The 22,552-nt window shown below is 47.1% G+C and overlaps 2 protein-coding genes across 2 annotated transcripts in view; one reads left to right on the top strand and one right to left on the bottom strand.

The window, feature by feature from the left end:
* LOC115567307 (sodium bicarbonate cotransporter 3-like) overlaps nt 1–22,552 on the top strand; it is a 43,827-nt gene that overhangs the window by 13,510 nt on the left and 7,765 nt on the right. The window contains 13 exon segments of the mRNA XM_030393724.1: nt 819–900; nt 1,495–1,635; nt 1,724–1,862; nt 2,515–2,675; nt 3,135–3,323; nt 5,801–6,133; nt 7,577–7,692; nt 10,149–10,306; nt 10,474–10,561; nt 11,436–11,582; nt 11,682–11,785; nt 13,954–14,128; nt 14,206–14,339. Of these exon segments, the coding sequence (XP_030249584.1) occupies nt 819–900; nt 1,495–1,635; nt 1,724–1,862; nt 2,515–2,675; nt 3,135–3,323; nt 5,801–6,133; nt 7,577–7,692; nt 10,149–10,306; nt 10,474–10,561; nt 11,436–11,582; nt 11,682–11,785; nt 13,954–14,128; nt 14,206–14,339 (1,967 nt within the window).
* Nucleotides 15,892–22,243, bottom strand: LOC115567309 (complement C1q-like protein 4). The gene is made up of 4 exons (XM_030393726.1): nt 22,086–22,243; nt 21,598–21,648; nt 21,078–21,206; nt 15,892–16,384 (listed from the first exon to the last, which is right to left on the bottom strand). Exons 1-4 carry the CDS (start codon nt 22,222–22,224, stop codon nt 16,101–16,103), a joined length of 603 nt encoding a protein of 200 aa, XP_030249586.1. The 5' UTR covers nt 22,225–22,243; the 3' UTR covers nt 15,892–16,100.

Genomic DNA, 22,552 nt, shown 5'->3' on the forward strand with positions numbered 1-22,552 from the left:
TCGTCTCTTCTCTAAACTATTGATCTGGTATCGGTTCTGATTCATGGCGTCAGTCCTGAAGCTCCACCAGCTGATCGACCCTGCAGAGAAGAACACACTGTTGAAAGTGGAGCTGTTTCTTTAAGCCCTCCTGTGTGTGTGTGTGTGTGTGTGTGTGTGTCTGTGTGTGTGTGTGGTGTCTGTGTGTCTGTTGTGTGTGTCTGTGTGTGTGTCTGTGTGTGTGTGTGTGTGTGTGTGTCTGTGTGTGTGTGTGTGTGTCTGTGTGTGTGTGTGTTTTCTGTCAGCATGCTGCTGTACAAACAGACAGCAGACTGTGAGTTCAGAGTTACAAGCGTGGAGCTGCACTTCCTGTCTGACACACGCCAACATTCAGCTGTGTGTGTGTGTGTTTGTGTGTGTGTGTGTGTGTGTGTGTGTGTGTGTGTGTGTGTGTGTGTGTGGTTAAAACACTCATCTCTACTCGATCACGTTTATTTGATTTAAGTTTTCCTCCCGTCGTCTCTCGGTCGTTCGGTCCTGATGTCCAGCTGTCAGAGCACTTCCTGTTGCCCATCAGCAGTGACAGTGTGATGAGTCGTGGCGGTCCCACAAGCTGTGGGCGGAGCCTGATAGTCTGAGTGTGTGCAGCAGCTGCAGAGTGAAGGGAAATAAACAGTTTAATGAAGGAGCTGCGACCAACCCTGTGATCACTTCCTGTTTTATGACTTTATTACCAGGTGGAACTGCGTGTGTGTGTGTGTGTGTGAAGTCCATGTTGCATGATGATGAAGATGAAGATGTGATGATGATGATGCTGATGATGATGTGTGTTGCTGCAGGGGAACGATGAGGAGGCGGTGTTGGACCAGGGGAAGACCAGCTCCACCCTCTACACCAACTTTGAGAAAGAAGAACTGGAGAGTGAGTCTGCTGTTTACACACACACACACACACACACACACACACACACACACACACACTGTAACAAGTGAGCCTGTGTGTGTGTTTACAGTCAAACAGAATCAAAGCCTGTATTGATGCAGGTGTGTGTGGGTCAGATGATGATATTAACAACACTGAACAGCTTCATGTGATACAATATGCAGGACGATAAAAATATAAAATGTTATGAAGAAAGTTCTTTATTTATTAATAGTTTTATAACTTTAATGATTATATGTTGTTATTGACTTACAGCCTTGTATTTCAGGTTTACAGAGTTCAGAGGGTTAAATGACAGTAGAATATATAATTGGACGTGTTTACAGTAGAATACATTAAAGTCCAGATTATTGAACTAACTTCATGTCTGTTATTATCAAACCAAACTCATTTTGCCCTCAGTAGAATCAGGAATATGAACCTTTGTTCAGTGACTTCTGTTTGTCTGCTGATGTCGTTTTGTTAAAACCTTCAGCTGGTCACACTTTGGACAAAATGTCACATGATGTTGACGTCAGACCGACGTGGTGGACGCTCCTGTTGCCTGTTTGCTGACTGTATTTCCTCCGTCAGGTCACAGGGCGGTGTACGTCGGCGTTCACGTTCCTCTGGGTCGACAGAGTCGAAGGCGGCACCATCGCCGCGGACACCGACATCACAGGAAACGGCGAGACCGCTCAGACCGGGATGACGGGCGAGAGTCACCCACATACGGTCCGTCCAGACTCAGACGGTTTGTAATCACACACATTCTCGTGGATATCACATCATTAATCTGATGAAGGGTTTGTTGTCACTGCAGACACGCCGTCTCAGAGAGTCCAGTTCATCCTCGGGACGGAGGACGGAGACGAGGAGCACATCTCCCACGATCTGTTCACCGAGCTGGACGAGATCACCTTCAGAGACGGAGACTTCCAGGAGTGGAAGGAGACGGCCAGGTGAGGACGCCGTCAGCACCGGCTTTATATTCATCCTGTTCCTGATGAAACTCCAGAGACGCTCTCATTCTGTTCTCCTCCAGTCTTTGTTTTCTTTCAGGATTTAAAAACATATCATTTTTCTCAGCTGTGTCTGATGGCGTCTTTATAATAAGTCAGCTGACTCAGACTCACACACCTCTGCTCTCGGTTTCATTCTCTGTACAGGATAAAGCTTTGTTTATTCAGGATTTATGATCTGAGCCCTGAGGATGTTGATCTTCCCTCAGGACTCTTTGTTCACAAATCCACTGGATTTATTTTACACCTGTGAGGCCGGGCCGGATTTTCACAGACTTGTTTCCTTTTTATCTTTTCATGTCGGGATGTTTCAGAGTCAAACTGAGCCGAGGAGGAGAGCCTTGATCCTGACTCTGATCCTCACTCTGAAACAAAATATATATATGTGTGTGCAGCAGTGAGTCAGGCTGAAGTGTCTGGTTTATTTAAAGGAACAGTTCAGCCAAAAAGTAAAACCCACTCAACATGCGGTGGAGCTCAGTGCTAAGCTAAAAGTCTACAGTGAAGGTTTCAGCTTCAGAAAGGCTTTTCAACATCTTTTCAAATTAATATGGGACACATGTTGAGGTAAATCTCTCTCTGTGGTCTTCAGGTGGCTGAAGTTCGAGGAGGACGTAGAGGACGGAGGTGAGCGCTGGAGTAAACCGTACGTGGCCACGCTGTCCCTCCACAGTCTGTTTGAGCTGCGGTCCTGCATCCTGAACGGCACCGTGCTGCTCGACATGCGGGCCGGCACCATCGAAGAGATCGCAGGTGAGCACGTTAACCAACGCTGAGCAGACGGTGTCGCTGCTGCTGACTGGACTTCATGTCCTGGATGATTTATAATACTTTAACATGACTCATTGACAGGAAATACAACAAAGTCTTCAGTGTTTAACATGAACTTATATGTATTTAAAGTGTTTGTTGTGTTTGTTGTGTTCTGCTCATTCTCTTTAACTGTTGATATGATTTGACTGTTCTGAAATGAAAGTGGACCAGAGATCGAGCCTTGAGGAACTCCACACGTCATGTTGGTCTGAGCGGACGTGAATCTTCTGATTGTGACTCAAAAGTTCCTTCTCTGCAGGTTTCATGTGAACCAGTTAACAGTTTTCAGTTCCACCACAGCACTGATGAGCCCGGGTGATCCGGCGTGTGGCTGCAGACTGCTGATGTGTTCGATGGTACCGGTCCGTCCGCTCACCTCACGTCTCTCCTCACATGCAGACATGGTGATCGACAGCATGCTGGCGTCCGGTCAGCTGGAGGAGGACGGCCGGGAGAAGGTGAGGGAGGCCATGTTGAGGCGTCACCACCATCAGAGCGAGAAGAACCTGAGGAACCGGATCCCGCTGGTTCGATCCTTCGCCGACATAGGCAAGAAACACTCCGACCCCCATTTACTGGAACGCAACGGTGAGACCGCGGAGCTCTTGTCATTCTGATATTCACTCCTGAAATATTCCTGTGCAGATCTTCAGGAAGGTTTGGTTCTAATGTCCAGGTTCTGATTGATCACACAGATTCATCCTGGTGCAGAAAAAGAGGATACGTGTCTAAATATATCTATAATCATGACCTTTGAATGATCGTGACAGGAAACTGTGCGTCTGTGTAAAACCAGACAGTTTAGTGGTCAGATGGCGACATGATGGAGAGACGGGTTCAGTGACTCAACCAGAACCTTGAGTTTGTCTCAGATTCTGTCTCAGAGGCTCTGAATGCGACCGTACAGCACTGTTAAATTTAAATTATTAAAAGTTTTCATGAGCTGTGTAACTAACTGCAGGTGCTGAAACCTTCATCTACATCAAACGAAGAGATGAATATTGCCTCCTGTACCTGTACAGTCTGCTTTAAAGATGCTGTTTATTCATGAGGAGGCAAGCTATATGCTAACAAAGAAGCTAAGCTAGGTACCGGTCCACGAGTTGATTCAGTTGTTGCCTTGCAATAATTATAATGATTTGAAAAACACACACTGCTATTTTAGCTGTAAACAAAGAGCTGATGTGGTTTCACATCCCAACAGTAGATGAGACGCTGTGAGATGGATCCATGTAATTCTGCGGTCATGATGTTTTTCACATTTGTCTGAAGATTTGACTGAATGTGTCTGTGATTTTGATAAGTCTGCTCTCAGATTTAAGTGTTTCCTGTTGAATCAGCGCGTCTCGTGTTGTTGTGAGTTCTGCTGCTCTGTCATTGAGAACTCTTCAGTGTGTTTGCTTTCAGAGTTCACCTGTCCTGATTGGTTGAGGTAACAGGGTGACAAGACGACGGGTCTCTGATTGGTGCATGGCATCGTGTCGGCATGGTAACGCTGTTGTCATTGTGTTTGTGTAGACTGAGGCGTGATGTGGCGCTGCTGCATGAGAGCGTCTCCTGAACAACAACTAATGTGACATGAAATGTTATTCATTGATAATATAGTTGAATATTAGCTGGCAGTGGAGGCCTGTTTGTTGTCCTCAGCAGTGGGCTGGTCCGTTTCCGACCCGTCAGCACTAACCTGAACCGACCTGCCGAGTCAGCGAGCTAATAACCAGCTAACACCGCGTGATGAGTCGGTGTTTTAATATCCGGACTCATAAATCCTGTTTGAGTCTGAATTCTGCCGATGTTACCTGAAGCTCCGACATGTTGAAACCTGCAGACAATAGATATGAAGTGTGTGTGTGTGTGTGTGTGTGTGTGTCTGTCTGTGTGTGTGTGTGTGTGTGTGTGTGTGTGTCTCTGTCTGTGTGTGTGTGTGTGTGTGTGTGTGTGTGTGTGTGTGTGTGTGTGTGTGTGTGTGTGTGTGTGTGTGTCTCTGTCTGTCTGTGTGTGTGTGTGTGTGTGTCTGTGTCTGTACCTTAATTACATGTCTACCTGCACATCTGGCAGCTGTTTGTAAACACACTGTCTGCTTGAATGAACCAGCAACACAACATCACCAGACTCACTCTACAAATGTAGTGATTTAAGAGTTGTTGAGTTTAAACAAACTTTATAACGTAGTGAGATTCTGTCTCTGACAGGGTCTAACTCATTGTCTCCTTCTCGTAAATTCAGCATTAAATCAAAAGCTGAAGTTGTTTGTCTCCTTGTAAAAAGTGTCAGTTTGTGACAGCATGAAGGAGAAACCACCATCACCAGACTCCCTTAACAAATCCTGTGATTTTAAGAGTTGTTAAATGTGGAGAATCTGTAAACACTCATTGTGTCCTTCTTGTAAATTCAGCATTAAATGTAATACATGAAGCCAAATATTAACCACAAATTCACCAGACTCCCTTCACAAATCAGCTAATTTACACTCCATTTATGAAAGAAGAAACATGTTATTGATCTAAACATGTCACATGTTACAAAGACACTAAACAGGAACAATATAGGCTACTTCTTTGTCCCCGTGGAGAAAGTCCCCAGACTCCCTTAACAAATGTGTCAGTTTAGTGAGTTGTTGAGTTGGAGACACTTTATAAACTCTGTGAAACATTTACATTTACATTTAGCAGACGCTTTTGTCCAAAGCGACTCACAATAAGTACATTTGTCCCCAGAAAGAAGCCACAACCACACACATAAGCTGAACTGAACTGATGAATTCAGAGCTGATCACTGTGATCGATCACTCAGAGCTGATGGTGATATCAGGTCTGATCAGGTATCAATTACAAACATATCAGACATTTGTTTCTTGTTGCTGATCAGCTGACATGATGGCGTATCCATGACGACGCGGCTCTAATAAATATGTGTTTTTATATGCTTGAAACGATCGATCAGATTGATCGTCTGATGTGTCGTCAGTTTGCACGCTGACTTTCACTCCGGCATGAGCATCGTTCACTCGTCCAGCTGATGTTTCCGTCCCTTCACCTTCTTCTTCTCCTCTTCCTCCTCTCCAGGGGAGGGTCTGTCCTCCTCTCATCTCTCCCCTCCTCCCTCCCCACATATCTCCTACATGTTTGGACGCCCCCTCCCCAGCCCCGCCTCCTTGCCTCAGACCACTCCCTCTCTGTTCCAACGTGGCCGCCTCCTGTCTGAGCCCGGCCCAGCCCCCTCCCTCCTCAAGGTTCCCCCATCGGGCCACGCCTCCTCCGGCGCTCCACGCCGCTGCTCTGCTCCGGGGGGTCTGTGGGGAGGAGCCAGGATCCCTCAGGTGGTGGTTTACCCCCCTGAGGAGGAACAGGAAGTGCTCAGGACGGAGGACACGCAGGAGGATCCTCACGGTCACTCAGGCAAATACGAGTCAGCACGACTCTGCATGGTGTGGCTTCATACTAAACACTAATCTGTAGTTCACAACATGAAACAGTAAACAACAACTCCCAGGAGACACTGCTCCACTGTGACGATGGTCCGGGCTCAGAAAGAGTTTGGCCCGACTCTACAGAACAACACTTGTGTTTCTGGTTCTGTGGATTCTGTCTTTGTTCATCTTTCCAACACTTGTTGGAAGAACGACTGTCCTGAAATCTTTTAATATACAAACAAGTTAACTCGTCCACAGACCGGTTCTGTTCTGTTTCTGTCCCTGCTGGATCAGTCTTCTCAGACTGAGGTGGTTACATGAGGCATCTTTATTGTGTTTATTCTGCCCGGAGTAGTTGTGTTAACATGGACTCTGATATTCCTAATCAGGTCTTTACTAACTGGATCTGATGGTTTTACGTGTCTGTGTTCAAATCTGTGTGTCTGTTTTATCAGACAACAGGCACTGCTGTCACACTGCTCGTCAGGTTTGGACCTCCTGAATGGATCCAGACCATCCAGCAGGGACTGAAGCTTTGAGTCAACAACGCAAAAGAATTAAAAATTGAATTATAAAAGCTGATCGTCATCATTACTAATGAGCGACAGTGAAGTGAGGAAACACGTGCAGCAACACATCAGTGCTAATGAACGACTGTCTGTCATCGTTAGTGGCAGCCAGCGGCTCTCAGGAGGCAGGTTTTATATTAGCTCACCTTCAGAGGTGAAATCCAGGTGTCGAGCAGAGCTGACACATCATCATCTGACTGTTGTTACTGAGTTACAGCTGTTAATGTGCTGAAGTCCAAATAAACAGGCAGCAGTCAGAGTGTGACGGCTAATGAAGCAGAGCGACGTGCTGACAGAGCTGCAGAGAGAAGATCACACTGATGAAAGAAACTTATTCTGAAGGAACTGTTTCCTACAGAATGATGACATCATCAGCGTTCTGATTGGCTCTCTATAAATCTCACTTTCACTGCGCTGCTCTGTCAGGATCTCCTGGAAGATGGAGGCTGACTGTTCTGTCTGCTCTCGTCTAACGACAGACGACATGAGATGTGTCCGGTGCTGCTGCTCGTCGTCACTCTGAGGGAAATGCACACTGTGCAAAATGTTGGTGATCTCCTCGACTTATGAAATACATGTACTTGTTTGTTCTTTCTACTCTGATGTGAACAGAAATGATCCAGTTGTGTTTGCTGCGGCTTCACCAACAAGAATAATATACCTTTATGCCACTTTTATATCAAGATGAGCGTGTATATGCCAGTGGATGCCTTTCTGTTTATTTTCGTCATCAGGAACTGAACAGCAGTTCATAGATGTCATCAGAAAGTTTCCTGACCATGAAAGCACGTCCTGATGTTGTTTCTGTCACAGCTGATCGGAGCTCCTTTCATTTTACAAACATCTTTCCATCTCTGCAGGTCTGCTGGCGTCTCCTCATTCGGCTCCGGGAAACCTCGACGGCAAGAACAGCGAGAGTCGTGTCAACGGCGGCAACGGCAGCAGCCGGGAGAACAGCACCGTGGACTTCAGTAAGGTAACGAGCGCTCAGTTCTGCTGCTTTGGGTCGACGGGTTTCTAAACATCCAGGTGGACCGGGCTGAGTAACGTAGTGAGTGTGAAGGCTCATCACCTTCATCATGTGAAGTGATGATGTGAGATGTAAGTTGTGTAACGTGATCCTGAGCTTTCAGTTTAACTATCAAACACAACGCTGAATGAATGAGTCTGTTAGTGATCAGCCCCATGTGAACATGTTCTGCTTTCTCTCGTCTGACATGTTGGTCGACTGAATGTCTTTGGTTCTGGTGTTGAAAGACGTCCCGCTGGACTCTGAAACTGGTCCAGGTGTGTTTATGATGTGCTGTTTCCTCATGAAGGAAATCTCAGAAACTCTTCGACGATATTTCTGCAAATTAGCCACAACGAGGAATCTGTTTTGTATCTCTCAGTGAACTCACACACACTAACACACACTCACACACACTAACACACACTAACACACAGTAACACACACTAACACACAGTAACACACACTAACACACACTAACACACAGTAACATTTGGGTTTTAGTATGTTGTTGTATCCTGGTTGGATCTGCTGAACCCGGTTCAGAACCGGACCCGGAGCATCTCTGTGGTTCCTGCAGCTGCAGTCCCATCAACATGTTCAGTTATTAACTCTCAACTTTAACATGTGAATCAAAATCATCAGTACAACAACAGTCACAGCTGATATCAGATCTTATCCAATATCTAGATATTTTTCACAATATTGAATATGAACAGTTACCTTATGACATCTTCAGGCTTTTATTTTGAAAAGAAAACTCACAGCGCTTTAACAAACGGACGGTGGAAGTATCGTCTGTCTCAATATTCAGCCTGCACAGTATCGTTATGCTGAATCCTCGTCAGAAACACTTTAATTAATATTTTACATAATTTCACAATTAGCTGAAGTTACAGAACACAAACCATCCATCAGCCAATCAGAAGCTGTGTTTGTGTGACTCGTTTGTTTCTCAGCAGGACTGCGACTGCGTTTGTTTGCTGCCGTCGGCCGGCAGGAAGCCCGCTGTAAGTCTGTCCGCCTGTCAGTCACCGGCTGTCGACCAATCAGTGGCCTGTGTTGTGGTGATGCGCTGTGTCCTCGCTGTCTGTGTCGCCCAGTGAAGTCAGAGTGACGCTCGACTCTGCTGTGTTGTTTCAGTGTGTCGTGGTGAAGAGTCGACTCCTGCTGGACGTGTTGAACGTTGTGTTGATTTAGTTTGAATGTTTGTCAGTGACGCTGTAGCAGACAGATGTGGGATTGTATATCGATATACCAATATCAGAACAATATATCAGCTGTTTAACCATCTGATCCATTTAGTCGCTGTCCTTGAGCTTTGGATGGTATGACATGATGAAGATGATGATGAGGATGATTAATGTGCCCTAAGATATCAGTTTAAGACCTCCGTGGTCCATCTTCACTGCTCAGATCGTTTTACTCTCCACTCAGACATCAAAACGTTAATGTAAATGTTAAAACTTAAAAAATAAAATGTTGGAGACAAGTCCCAATCAATCTGATCAATCGCCTGAAAAAGGGCGACGGTGACGCCACCAGCAGATTTATAGAGAGTGGAGAGAGTTTCAGCTCAAAGCTGCAGACGCTCGTTCTTCATCGGAAGCAAATGGAAAATGACATTGTTGCTCAGAACACAACACTTTGTGGACGAAGGCTCTGACATGTAGTCTTTTTAAAACTCTGCTTCTCAGTAGAGCTTAAACTCATGTTTCATCAAAACATTACTAACTTACTGTCTTACTCCATCTGCTGAGGAAGATCATGTGATGTGATCGAAAGCTACAGATCAGCTTCTTCATCGAAGGTCCCACATGACGCTCACCTCCAGATTCATACTTTTATTTCGAGCCTCTACTAGAAAATGTTTACAGACTTTAATGCTCAAAATCATTATTACATCACTGTCCTTTAATGCAACTCCTCTTCAGCCCCCTCTGCTCTGATTGGTCAGCTCTCACAGGCCTGAGCAGGCACTGAGGGCGGAGACTTTATACTTGTGACATCACAATGTAACAGAAGTCTGACGGCTTGTTTAAAGTAAGTTTCTGAATACAGACGGAGTATTTCTCTGAGGATTGAGTGTGTTTGTACACACACACCTGCAGGACAGGAAGTCTCACATTCTACTATATGTGACCTTTAATATCATGTATATTTAAGTGTTTAATGTATATATTATATGATGTATATTTAATGTAAAGGATCAGCTGATAATAACACACAGATATAAAGTGTTTTCTCTGACTGACTCTGAGATCAGATCAGAGGAAACTCAACCTGCTGCTGTTACCTGAGAACACGACTCACCTGAGCTGTGACAGGAGGACTAAACTGCTGCCAGCGCCCCCTACAGGCGCAGTGTTCATGGTGAGCTCATGGAGTGTGGTTGATCCTGTGTGTGTGTGTGTGTGTGGCAGGTGGACATGAACTTCATGAAGAAGATCCCTCCTGGTGCTGAGGCCTCCAACGTCCTCGTGGGTGAAGTCGATTTCCTGGAGCGCCCGATCATCGCCTTCGTCCGACTCGCCCCCGCCATGCTGCTGACGGGCCTCACTGAGGTGCCAGTGCCCACCAGGTGAGCCACACACACACACACACACACACACACACACACACACACACACACACGTACATTATTTATCTCTTTGCTCATTTCAGTGATTCTCCTGTTTAACTACTCGTCATCTGACCGGTCTGAGTGGATTTGTCTCTGACTGTCTTCATGATTTCTTGTCCGTCCAGGTTTCTCTTCCTGCTGCTCGGCCCGTTTGGAAAAGGTCCACAGTACCATGAGATCGGACGCTCCATGGCCACTCTGATGACAGACGAGGTGAGACGACAGAGGGATCAGTTAAACCGCAGCACACTCAGGGACGCTAAGTTGCTCATTAAAAAACAAAGAGAGCCGGAGCTGAAGGTTTAATGTGACGACTCCACAGAGATAACGTGTCAGAAGTCTCACTCACAAGTCAAAGACAGAATTACAGAACTTACAGTGCTCGTTACAGCAGGCACAGTGAAGAGAAATCCACTTTTTAATCCTGAAGTTTAAAAAACAAACTGCTCTCCTCGACTCTGAGTGTTTATTCCTGCAGAGCTCTTCGGCTCCAGCAGCTGCTGCAGGCTGACGCTAACCAAACACTTCTGTTAGTCCGATTAGCTGCACAGTCAGACAGATAATGTTCTGATATTAGAAGCCTCCAAACAGGAACATCAGAGAGTTGAAGCAGCAGACAGCTCACAACTACCTGTCACTCAAAGAGGCCACGCCCCCAATTATGCATTACATTAAGCCTTGTTATAATTGAAACCATTGAGTTGTCGTGAAGGGATCAGTTATCTACAGAACCAGCTGCTGACGTTTGTTCCTGCTGTAGAGTTGGACACTGTAACAGACTCACTGTCGGAGCCTCGAGTGGCCGTTAGAGGAACTGCAGTTTGTGTAAATGAACCTGCAGTGATTTTACACGTCAGAGTTCCATCAGTGCTCTTTAGATTAACATGAACACATGAAGTAGTAAAAGTAGACTGAAAGCAGACAGTAACAGGCAGTGAGACATCAGCAGCGTCCAGTCCGCCTTCTGTTTTTACATTATAATCATTATTTTGGTCACATTTATACTTTCTATTCAACATCTCTGCGTACACGCCTGTGCTGCTGTGCAGGTTTCCAGCTGAGCTGCAGCTTCTTCTCTCTCCGGTAGATTTTCCACGACGTTGCCTACAAGGCGAAGGACAGGAACGACCTGCTGTCAGGGATCGATGAGTTCCTGGATCAGGTCACGGTGCTTCCTCCGGGCGAGTGGGACCCCAGCATCCGCATCGAGCCCCCGAAGAGCGTCCCGTCTCAGGTGAGCAGCACCTCCTCCTGTCAGACAGCGAGGATCTCTGATGTTAGTCCTGTCTGATCCGAGTTCAGCTCCGTGTCTGCGTCCTCTGTCTGTCTGCAGGAGAAGAGAAAAATGCCATCTGTGCCGAATGGCTCCGCCCACGGCTCTGACACCATCAAGGAGGCGGAGCATCAGGCGGGACCGGAGCTGCAGAGGACGGGGAGGTCAGTCTGCAAACTGTTTTACTTTACAGGACTGTGAGAGGACTGAAGACTGGAACTGTTTGTAGAGCGACAGACTCTCCTGAACCTACTTCAGATGTTCCTCGTCTGTTTTAACATCAAGTGTCAGACGTCATCAGATCCAGGAGAGCCTGAAGGTTCAGTCCAGCTCAATAAAGTCCCAGTTTTACATTTTCAACGTCTAAGAACTGATGAATTTTAAAAAACGGCAGTCAAAATGTGTTTTGTTTTACTGTGGATGCAGACAGAACCTGGACGTTTCAGCCTCTTTATGATTTCCTGTCGACATCTGAACTTTCCTAACAAGTTACAGACATTTATGATGATACTGTCTTCAGTGTTTGTCAGTGAAGAATGGGTGAAATCCTTTATTTCATCCACAGACCGTGTAGATGTTCCCAGGAAAGTTCAGAGAGCAAAAAGAAAGTTTATCAGTTTTTAAGCAAAATTGTATTTTTCCAGAGACACTGAACATCAGTGCTGCAGAACATGATGATGTCATCACGTTCACCACAGAGGCTCTGAACAGCTGAGAAACATCATGAGTTTTAAATCATTGGCAGAAGATTAACAGTTCAGAAGTTACTAAACGTTTTAGAGGAGAGTTATTCTGAGCCTCCAGCAGCTGTAAGCGTTCATTAAAATGTCATTTATCAATAAAAACAGCTTCTCTGATCATTATTAACTCGCTTACTGACGCCGAGATATTCAGTTTACTGTCACAGAGGACAGAAACCAGGAAGTGATTAAGAAGCTGGAATCAGAGAATTATGACTCAAACTGATGAATTGATTATTAGAATTAGGGATGTCCCGATCCGATCTGTAGGATCGGGATCGGAGCCGATCTGGGCATTTTTCCGCTGATCGGAATCGGCAATTTTGAACGTGGACCCAAGCCCGATTTTTTTTTTTTTAACGTCAGTTCACAATTTGTGGCAGAACGCAGACGCGCGCGTGGCGTTACTCTGGCAAACCTGTGAATAAAGTGTCTGCAGTGTGGAAATAACCTCAATTAGAAAGCGAAAGCAGTCCAACGGCGACGTGGAACATCTGCTATATGGCCGTTTAGCGATGCATTTTACTTCTCATTTGATACAGCATATACAAAACAAAAACTCAAAGAATACAACGTGTTCACTCGAGAGTACAGGCAAGGAGACCAAAGCAGCAAACAGTCGCGGATACTTTCAGTTATGAGAAATATCCTCAGCGACATGTCCACAAATAATACAGAGAGGGTCATCAAATTAATCGCTCTGGATAACCAGCTCATCTCCGTAGTAGAGGATCAGGGTTTTCTTCGTCACCTGGAGTTTTTGAATCCCCGGTATGTCCTACCATCTCTGCATTACATTTATTCCACTTTCGAGTTACAACATGCCGGTATATGCGCACGAGTTTCGTGGGTCTCATACAGCAGAGCATGTAAAGCAGGCTATCCAGGAGATGCTGAACGCGTTAATAGACAAGCAACGTGTCCACGTCATTTTATGTGACAACGTAAAGTACATGAAATAAGCAAAGGATCATATGGAGGTACCAAGCGTGAGCTGCGTCTCACACACACTTCAGCTGGCTGTACACGAGGGTCTGCTGTCACAGTGCAGCGCCACACACTCACCCGCTAACACAAGGAAGGTGGAGGCCAATGTTGTAATAGCATATGCAGAATAAGAAAGAGCTATATGAAAGTATATACTTTGTTTCAACAAAATAATAAAAACCTTTTAAGGAACAGCTTAGATGCAGGTACTTTTTTTCTTAATGCAGCTGTGTTATCTAGGAAAATATTAGTTAAGGCTAAGTATCGGATCGGGACTCGGTATCGGCAGATACTAAATATTAAAGGACTCGGATCGGGATCGGGGTAAAAAAAACCTGATCGGGACATCCCTAATTAGAATATTTGGGGATTAATTACTAGTTGACATATAAACAACACATGAAGTGTGACTCAGTCTGAAGTGTCTCTGATGTCAGAGCGACAGTCATCCTGTAATCAGCCAATAGAAGCCTCAGGATCTGTCGTCAGGTTTTTATTGAATTATCAGACATTTCCTGAATGTGTTTCCTGTCTGGGTGAGACGTTGAAGGTTTCTGTGTGAGTTGTTCTGAATGAAAACAGAGAGTGGGTCCTCTGTCCGTCAGGATCTTTGGCGGTTTGGTGAACGACGTTCGGAGGAAAGTTCCCTTCGTGTGGAGCGACATCAGAGACGCCGTCAGCCTGCAGTGTCTGGCGTCCGTCCTCTTCCTGTACTGCGCCTGCATGTCGCCCGTCATCACGTTCGGAGGTCTGCTGGGTGAAGCCACCAAAGGAAACATAGTGAGCAGCCGGCTGACCCGATCATCCTCCTCCTGACGGCGCCGCCTGAACTAACCCGTCTCCTCTCTCTCTGGTAGAGTGCCATCGAGTCTCTGTTCGGGGCGTCTCTGACGGGCGTGGCCTACTCTCTGTTTGCTGGTCAGCCTCTCACCATCCTGGGCAGCACCGGTCCGGTTCTGGTCTTTGAGAAGATCCTCTTCAAGTTCTGCAGGTGAGGCTGGTTGTTTGACTCATTACCCATAAACCCCTGGTAGTGGAGCCGCCGGTGCTCTGTGGCGCTCTGTCCTGGTCAGCTGTGATCTGGAGTTACCTGAGATGTTCTGGTCCAGATGTTTGCTCGCCTGTGGTTGTTTACATTTGTGTCCTCAGCATCTCGTCCGTCCGGTCGTCGACCTGCACCGGCTGCCACGGGTCGGCTTTATTCAGCTTCTGCTTTACTAGTACTTTACTGCTGATACTGAACCCACATGAAGCTGGCGTTAGCAACATGCTACAGCTAGCAGCCTGGCTACAGTCCAAAACCAGAACCAGCCACAAGAACCTCAGTGTGTCTAGAACCTGATCTGAATGCTGGGAACAGTCAGTAAATCAGCCGGTTGTATTAATCAGTCGCAGGTTCTGTAGAAGGATCGGTGGTTCTGATGCGTCTCAGGTGTCGGTGCTGAGAGGAGACACAGATCAACAGGGGAACGGACTCTGTCAGAACACCGGAGCGTCTCCATCAGTGAACCTCCGTCTGTTCTGTTGTGTTGCCTCAGTTTCTATCTTCTCCTCTTCACCTCCTTCTTCTCCTCCGTCAGTCTCCAGTTGTTCATGTTGCTTCACTGTTACCCGGAGAAGGTGAGCGGGCAGAACCAGGACCGGGCAGAATCAGACAGGAAAGGTCCACTGGTGTCTGACTCTCGTGTTTCATACATGGATGTTGTTGTTTTTTTGGATTTTGCGTCTGTAACTCTTCTCCTGTCAGACTGATGGACAGAAAACATTCAAAGTCCACATTTAGTTGTTTATTCTAGTTCAGATCTCTTTATTTCGTTTTTTATTATATGTATAATTTGCATATTTAATCATAAAACATCTGATGTGATATAATCAGCTGAGGAAGTTTCTGTTGATCTGTTAGTTTGATGTCTGAGCTCGTCTGCTGCCTCGACTGTCTGACACAGTTTGAATGCAGGACTTTAACTTCTTGGTACTTTTATTTGAGTACAGAACCAGAATACTTCCTCTACAGTCAGTCGGTGTGGTTCATGGACTCACTGCTGCTGTGTTGAGCTGTGACGCCCCCTGCAGGAGACTGCCGGGAGTTAACATGGTGATTAATGTCCTCCATAATGAGATTGTGTGTTTAATGTTGTTAATCCGAGCTGAAGGCGACACGCAGGCTGTTACTCCTCGTGGAGCTCTGAGATTATCCAGATTTCTGGGTTTTGGGATCAGAACTGTAATTGGCTTCAGTCAGATTGTGTTTGTTTCAGCTGCACTTTTCTATTGTTTGACTCTTTTTGTCTGCGGATTAAAAATGTTTTTAGAATAACTAAATGTTGTGTAACACTTATATAAAATCCTTGATTTTCCAACCTGCTCCATTTCCCACCAGATTATATCACACTGTTATACTTTATACGCTCTTTGAACCAAAAACATTTGCATGAGAGGACATCAGAGACACGTCAGCACCTGCAGTTACATTTATGTAATATATCACATGATGTGAGGCGGCATCAGAACCAACAGAACCATCAGAACCAAACAGTCAAAGATGATTTCATCAGTTTTTATTCAGAGCCGACACAATGAATCTGTCTGCAGGTCATTTGGAGTAAAACAAATCTAAGACTACTGCAGAACTTTCCCTCCTGACAGCGGACCCACAGGTCTGTCTGCTCAGTACGATGATGAATGCAGTTTAATTAGTTTTATTCAACAGTAACGTGGAGGTGAATATCAGAGTCGGTCCACGTGTTGGTCCTCACATGGGGAACAGCAGGAAGCCGCTGAAGGTGCTGTGGTGGTTGCTGTTGTCCCAGATCTGCGTGTTGTGCCACAGCTGCAGGGCGAGTCTGTCGCCCGCCTCCAGCAGCAGGGCGGCGCCGTTGGACGCCGTGTCGCTGCCCTCCCCGGACGGCTGCTCGTGGGCGATCAGCTGGATCTCTGCGTTGTTTTTGTAGAGAACGGCGCTCAGGGGGAAGTTGGTGGGACCGTTGGCTGTGAAGCGGATGTAGTAGACTCCACGGACAGGTGCTGTGAACACACCTGGAGGAGGACGGGTCAGTAAACATACGGCAGGCGAGAGAGGACAAAATAAGTAACACACAACGAAAAAGGCATCTGGGTGATATTTAAACTGCACTGATGACTAAAATATAATCAGAAATTACAGTGAAGCAAGATCCAGAACACAGCTGCTGCATGCTGTTGTTTTAATAAGAGCAAGCAAGTAGAGAGTATACCTCTGCCAAGGCCCAGCTCAAGCCTGTCATCATTAAATGTCCCACAGTTTCATTCTGAAGCTCTTCATGTGTTAAAACAGTTAGCGGTTGCTAACGAGTGTCTGAATGAGACTACAGAGGTTGTCGGGGACATTAAACATCCTCATTAGCTTCTTACTGCTACACAGTTAATTTAGCTTCACACATCACAGAGTGGAGTTCATCTGTGCAGATTATCTGGATCAACAGAACCTGGACGGATCAGAACCTTGTGTTTGACACACAGATCCAGTTCAGTAATCCCACAGAGGAACCAGAGAGATGCTAACTGCAGTTAGCTGCAGACACACGTCACCCTGCAGCTCTCTGTGGTAAAACAAATGATTTAGTGACGTCCTGATGACGTCATATTAAATGGCTGAGGAGTTGTGATGATGTGTCCGCTCCGTGTGAATCTGATATCTACATGTGAGCTACACGACCAGCTGTTACAGCTGCAGGGACATGTTGTGTCTCTGACCTGTCTCAGAGCTGTACGCCTGTCCGATGTTGGTCAGGACGTCTTTGTAGATGAGATTTTTGCTTCCTGACGTCGTCTTCTGGAGCCCGTTACCTCCCAGAGAAGCTGAGAAGGCCACCTTCGGTACCTCTGAAGGAAAAAACAACCAGAACAATTCAGCACAGTGATCAACCAGGACTGGATTCTGTGTCCGGGTGTTTTTACATGAGTGGATTAAACAGATTAACAAAGTCTTGAATGTCATTTTGACACTTTACATTCACCTTCATCTCCCTTAGAGAGATGTGACAAATCAAACTGTGTGCATGGAGAGAAAACAGGATTGAAGTCCGACTGTTACTAACTAAATATCAGAAATACACAGAGGAAAGCACAAGTTGTATTTCTGGTATTATGATAAGAAGTAATATCCACAAGAAGGCGCTGCTGCCCCACAGGTAACAGCACCAGGCCCGGGAGCTCACTGTGGGCCTGAGTGCAGCCCGCTAATGACTGATTAACGCTCAGATGTCATCAGTGAAACTCGTCCGTCACTGTTGAAGCTGCGACTGGACTGACCTCTCATCACCTTCAGCTCCTGCTCCGTGCTCTCCAGTCTCTGTTTGACACCTACAGACATAAAGAAACACAAAACCCCCATCAGCTGATGGAGAAGCATGTGATCTTCATTTAATCCTTTATGTCTTAGATTGATTGTTATCTGTATCAGTGATGAGGGTGTTGTGATGCTCGCACTGCTTTGCGTTCACATGGAGTCTTACTCTGAGTTTCATTCTGCAGCTGCTTCAGGGACTCCTGCAGCGTCTTCAGCTGGACGTCTTCACTGTCCTCTGCTGGAGGCTCGTCCACCCTGTAACACAGAGACACAGTCCATCTTCAGGACTCACTGAGGACTTCACATGTGATAGATGCTGCTGAGGAACCTTCTGTTGTTTGATCTGACCCAGAACTGCAGTCAGGTGTCATCAGCACCATGTTCTAGTGTTTCTCTGTGACTTCGTCATGAAAAGTGTCACACAGACGTTAGCAGTAGTCAGAGTAGTAACAGAGGTCGCGGTGTGATCAGTGACAGAGGTCGTGGTGTGATCAGTAACAGAGGTCGTGGTGTGATCAGTGACAGAGGTCGCGGTGTGATCAGTGACAGAGGTCGCGGTGTGATCAGTGACAGAGGTCGCGGTGTGATCAGTGACAGTGGTCGCGGTGTGATCCGTAACAGAGGTCGCGGTGTGATCAGTGACAGAGGTCGTGGTGTGATCAGTGACAGAGGTCGTGGTGTGATCAGTAACAGAGGTCGCGGTGTGATCAGTGACAGAGGTCGCGGTGTGATCAGTGACAGTGGTCGCGGTGTGATCAGTAACAGAGGTCGCGGTGTGATCAGTAACAGAGGTCGCGGTGTGATCCGTAACAGAGGTCGCGGTGTGATCCGTAACAGAGGTCGCGGTGTGATCAGTGACAGAGGTCGCGGTGTGATCAGTGACAGAGGTCGCGGTGTGATCCGTAACAGTGGTCGCGGTGTGATCAGTAACAGAGGTCGCGGTGTGATCAGTGACAGAGGTCGCGGTGTGATCAGTAACAGAGGTCGCGGTGTGATCCGTAACAGTGGTCGCGGTGTGATCAGTGACAGAGGTCGTGATGTGATCAGTAACAGAGGTCGCGGTGTGATCAGTGACAGAGGTCGCGGTGTGATCCGTAACAGTGGTCGCGGTGTGATCAGTAACAGAGGTCGCGGTGTGATCAGTGACAGAGGTCGCGGTGTGATCAGTAACAGAGGTCGCGGTGTGATCCGTAACAGTGGTCGCGGTGTGATCAGTGACAGAGGTCGCGGTGTGATCAGTGACAGAGGTCGCGGTGTGATCAGTAACAGTGGTCGCGGTGTGATCAGTAACAGTGGTCGCGGTGTGATCAGTGACAGAGGTCGCGGTGTGATCAGTGACAGAGGTCGCGGTGTGATCCGTAACAGTGGTCGCGGTGTGATCAGTAACAGAGGTCGTGGTGTGATCAGTAACAGAGGTCGCGGTGTGATCCGTAACAGTGGTCGCGGTGTGATCAGTGACAGAGGTCGCGGTGTGATCCGTAACAGAGGTCGCGGTGTGATCAGTGACAGAGGTCGCGGTGTGATCAGTGACAGAGGTCGCGGTGTGATCAGTGACAGAGGTCGCGGTGTGATCAGTGACAGAGGTCGCGGTGTGATCCGTAACAGAGGTCGCGGTGTGATCAGTGACAGAGGTCGTGGTGTGATCAGTAACAGTGGTCGCGGTGTGATCAGTGACAGAGGTCGCGGTGTGATCAGTGACAGAGGTCGCGGTGTGATCAGTAACAGAGGTCGCGGTGTGATCAGTGACAGAGGTCGCGGTGTGATCAGTGACAGTGGTCGCGGTGTGATCAGTAACGAGGTCGCGGTGTGATCAATGACGAGGGTCGTGGTGTGATCAGTGACAGAGGTCGCTGTGTGATCAGTGACAGAGGTCGCGGTGTGATCAGTGACAGAGGTCGCGGTGTGATCAGTGACAGAGGTCGCGGTGTGATCAGTGACAGAGGTCGCGGTGTGATCAGTGACAGAGGTCGCGGTGTGATCAGTGACAGAGGTCGCGGTGTGATCAGTGACAGAGGTCGCGGTGTGATCAGTAACAGAGGTCGCGGTGTGATCAGTAACAGTGGTCGCGGTGTGATCAGTGACAGAGGTCGCGGTGTGATCAGTGACAGAGGTCGCGGTGTGATCAGTAACAGAGGTCGCGGTGTGATCAGTGACAGAGGTCGTGGTGTGATCAGTGACAGAGGTCGTGGTGTGATCAGTAACAGAGGTCGCGGTGTGATCAGTAACAGTGGTCGCGGTGTGATCAGTGACAGAGGTCGCGGTGTGATCAGTGACGGAGGTCGCGGTGTGATCAGTAACAGAGGTCGCGGTGTGATCAGTAACAGAGGTCGCGGTGTGATCAGTAACAGAGGTCGCGGTGTGATCAGTAACAGAGGTCGTGATGTGATCAGTAACAGTGGTCGTGGTGTGATCAGTGACAGAGGTCGTGGTGTGATCAGTAACAGTGGTCGCGGTGTGATCAGTGACAGAGGTCGCGGTGTGATCAGTGACAGAGGTCGCGGTGTGATCAGTGACAGAGGTCGCGGTGTGATCAGTAACAGAGGTCGCGGTGTGATCAGTAACAGTGGTCGTGATGTGATCAGCGGTATCAGCAGTGGCTCACATGGAGAGGAGCAGGAAGCCGCTGAAGGTGCTGTGGTGGTTGCTGTTGTCCCAGATCTGCGTGTTGTGCCACAGCACCATCTTCAGATGGTCGCCTGCCTCCAGCAGCAGGGCGGCGCCGTTGGACGCCGTGTCGCTGCCCTCCCCGGACGGCTGCTCGTGGGCGATCAGCTGGATCTCTGCATTGTTTTTGTAGAGAACGGCGCTCAGGGGGAAGTTGGTGGGACCGTTGGCTGTGAAGCGGATGTAGTAGACTCCACGGATCGGTGCTGTGAAAACACCTGGAGGAGGAGGAGGAGGAGTGATGAGGAGCTGAGGGTGAAACATGAGACATCATGGAGTCGGCTCCCTCAGACAGGTCCAGCAGACGGTACCAATACTTGACAGGTGTCAGGGCCTGTTTCACCCACAGGTGTTCCTTCACATGTGTGTGGTGTTTTTATTAAAGAGGCCGTCTCGTCTTCTCCTCCTGCTGTTCACCTCCAGCAACACAGACACATCTCTGGAGATTGATTCAGTTTTACACTAATTAAAGTCGAGACACTTTATTTCATTCACTGATCAGTTTTAAGATTTTGGATTATTGTGGATTAACGTGTCCTTCTGTCGGAGTAGTGGACAGAAAATGTCCAAAATGTTTATTTCAGTCCAGATTTATGTTCTGTTCTGCTAATGTGTCCATATTTACTTGTAAAGAAATAAATGTCTTAATGTGAGCAACAACCTGAGAAGCATCCCAGTGACATTATATATTCACCTGTAGCGTTTCCCCTTTAATGGACACCTGATTACGGGTCTTACCTGTCTCAGCGTTGTAAGCTCCGCCCACGTTGGTCAGGACGTCCCTGTAGACGAGGTCTTTGTTGCCGGCGGTCGTCTTCACGAGGCCGTTGGAACCCAGCGAGGCCGCAAACGCAACCTTAGGTGTTTCTGTCCGAAAGAAAAGAAAAAGTCAAATCCTGTGAAAACTTTACTGAGAGGAGCAGCTGCAGAATTAATATTTAAAATATTAATGAGATAACAAAGAAAAGAAATGAGCCAATGAGGAGCTTTCTCTGCTCATTAACATTTGTCCACCTAAACTACAGACTGCTCCTTTAAAGTATCTGAGGCTGTGTCACATTAACAGATTTATTAAAGTTTCCACTTTTTAAATATTCATTAATCAACATGTTTGACATTAAACACGCTTATAATCAGCATACGAACATTTAATAACTGATTTATGACACAGTGAGGACATTTTTAACAGTTTGAGCTCCAACATGCATCAGCAGTTACATTATATTATAGATATATGAAGGTTACGTTCATTATCTACCTTTCACTCTCTTCAGTTCCCTCTCAGCTGCATCCAGACGCTCCGTCATCGCTGAAAACAGTGAAAGAGAAGAAGAAGTGAAAACATGCAGAACAGTTACAGAGACTCACAGTCGTGCAGCTTCACGTCTCTCCTGTTTGTCCTCAGAACTGAAGCTGAACAGCTGTGTCCTCCTCAGTCTGACGGAAGTTTTTCTACTGAACGTTTTTCAGCTTTCTCAGAAATAAAACAGATGATTTTCTGAAGTTGCAGAATAATGAGCGTCAGTAACTCTTCTGTGTGAAAGAAGTGGCAGCACACAGACGAGCATCTGATGTTTCTGCTGTGAACTGCTCCTTTAACACCTTCAGGCTTCATCTGTCTGCCTTGAAGGGAAACCCGGTTCTGTCTCTTCTGATCGTCTGAAGAACATCAGCAGCCTCGTCCGTCTGAGCTGCAGGTGAAGCGTCCTCACCTGTCAGAAACACTCGTCCAGGTGCGTCTCTTACCTCGTCTCTCGGCCTTCAGCTCCTCCAGACCGGCCTGCACCCGCTTCAGCTCGGCCTGACTGTCGACGGGCTGAGCCGAACCGAACCGGGCCAGGCAGGCCAGGGCCAGCAGCAGCAGGACGGGGAGACAGCGAGACATGTTGAGGGACAGAAGAGGACGGAGGGGCTCCTGGTTTATATAGACAGCCTGTATGGTCGATGGCCTCGGGTCAGTGTTGACTCTGTAGGTCAGTGTTGACTCTGTGCATCAGACTGATAACACTGATCACAGATCTGCAGCCTGAAGCAGCTCTCCTGACGGTATCTCTCATTAAAATGAAGTAAAAGTTGAAATCTGACCTCAGAACAGTCTGTTTGTTCTCTCCTGAGAGAGTTTCTGCTCCAACAGAGGACGGCAGATAAACGACGAGCAGCTGAGCTGTGACTGAATGTATTGACTGGATTTATAATCTTGTTGACTGGTTCTC

Source organism: Sparus aurata, chromosome 17 (assembly GCF_900880675.1).
Source record: "Sparus aurata chromosome 17, fSpaAur1.1, whole genome shotgun sequence".
Lineage (NCBI taxonomy): Eukaryota > Metazoa > Chordata > Actinopteri > Spariformes > Sparidae > Sparus > Sparus aurata.

Bases quoted from the DNA above. Each gene is read 5' to 3' on its own strand.
- LOC115567309 (XM_030393726.1), bottom strand. From the start codon at position 22,224: ATGTCTCGCTGTCTCCCCGTCCTGCTGCTGCTGGCCCTGGCCTGCCTG. The intron at 21,649-22,085 runs GTAAGAGACGCA...CACTGTTTTCAG, and splicing joins GCTGAAGGCCGAGAGACGAG to CGATGACGGAGCGTCTGGAT. The intron at 16,385-21,077 runs GTAAGACCCGTA...GTCCTCCTCCAG, and splicing joins AGCTTACAACGCTGAGACAG to GTGTGTTCACAGCACCTGTC.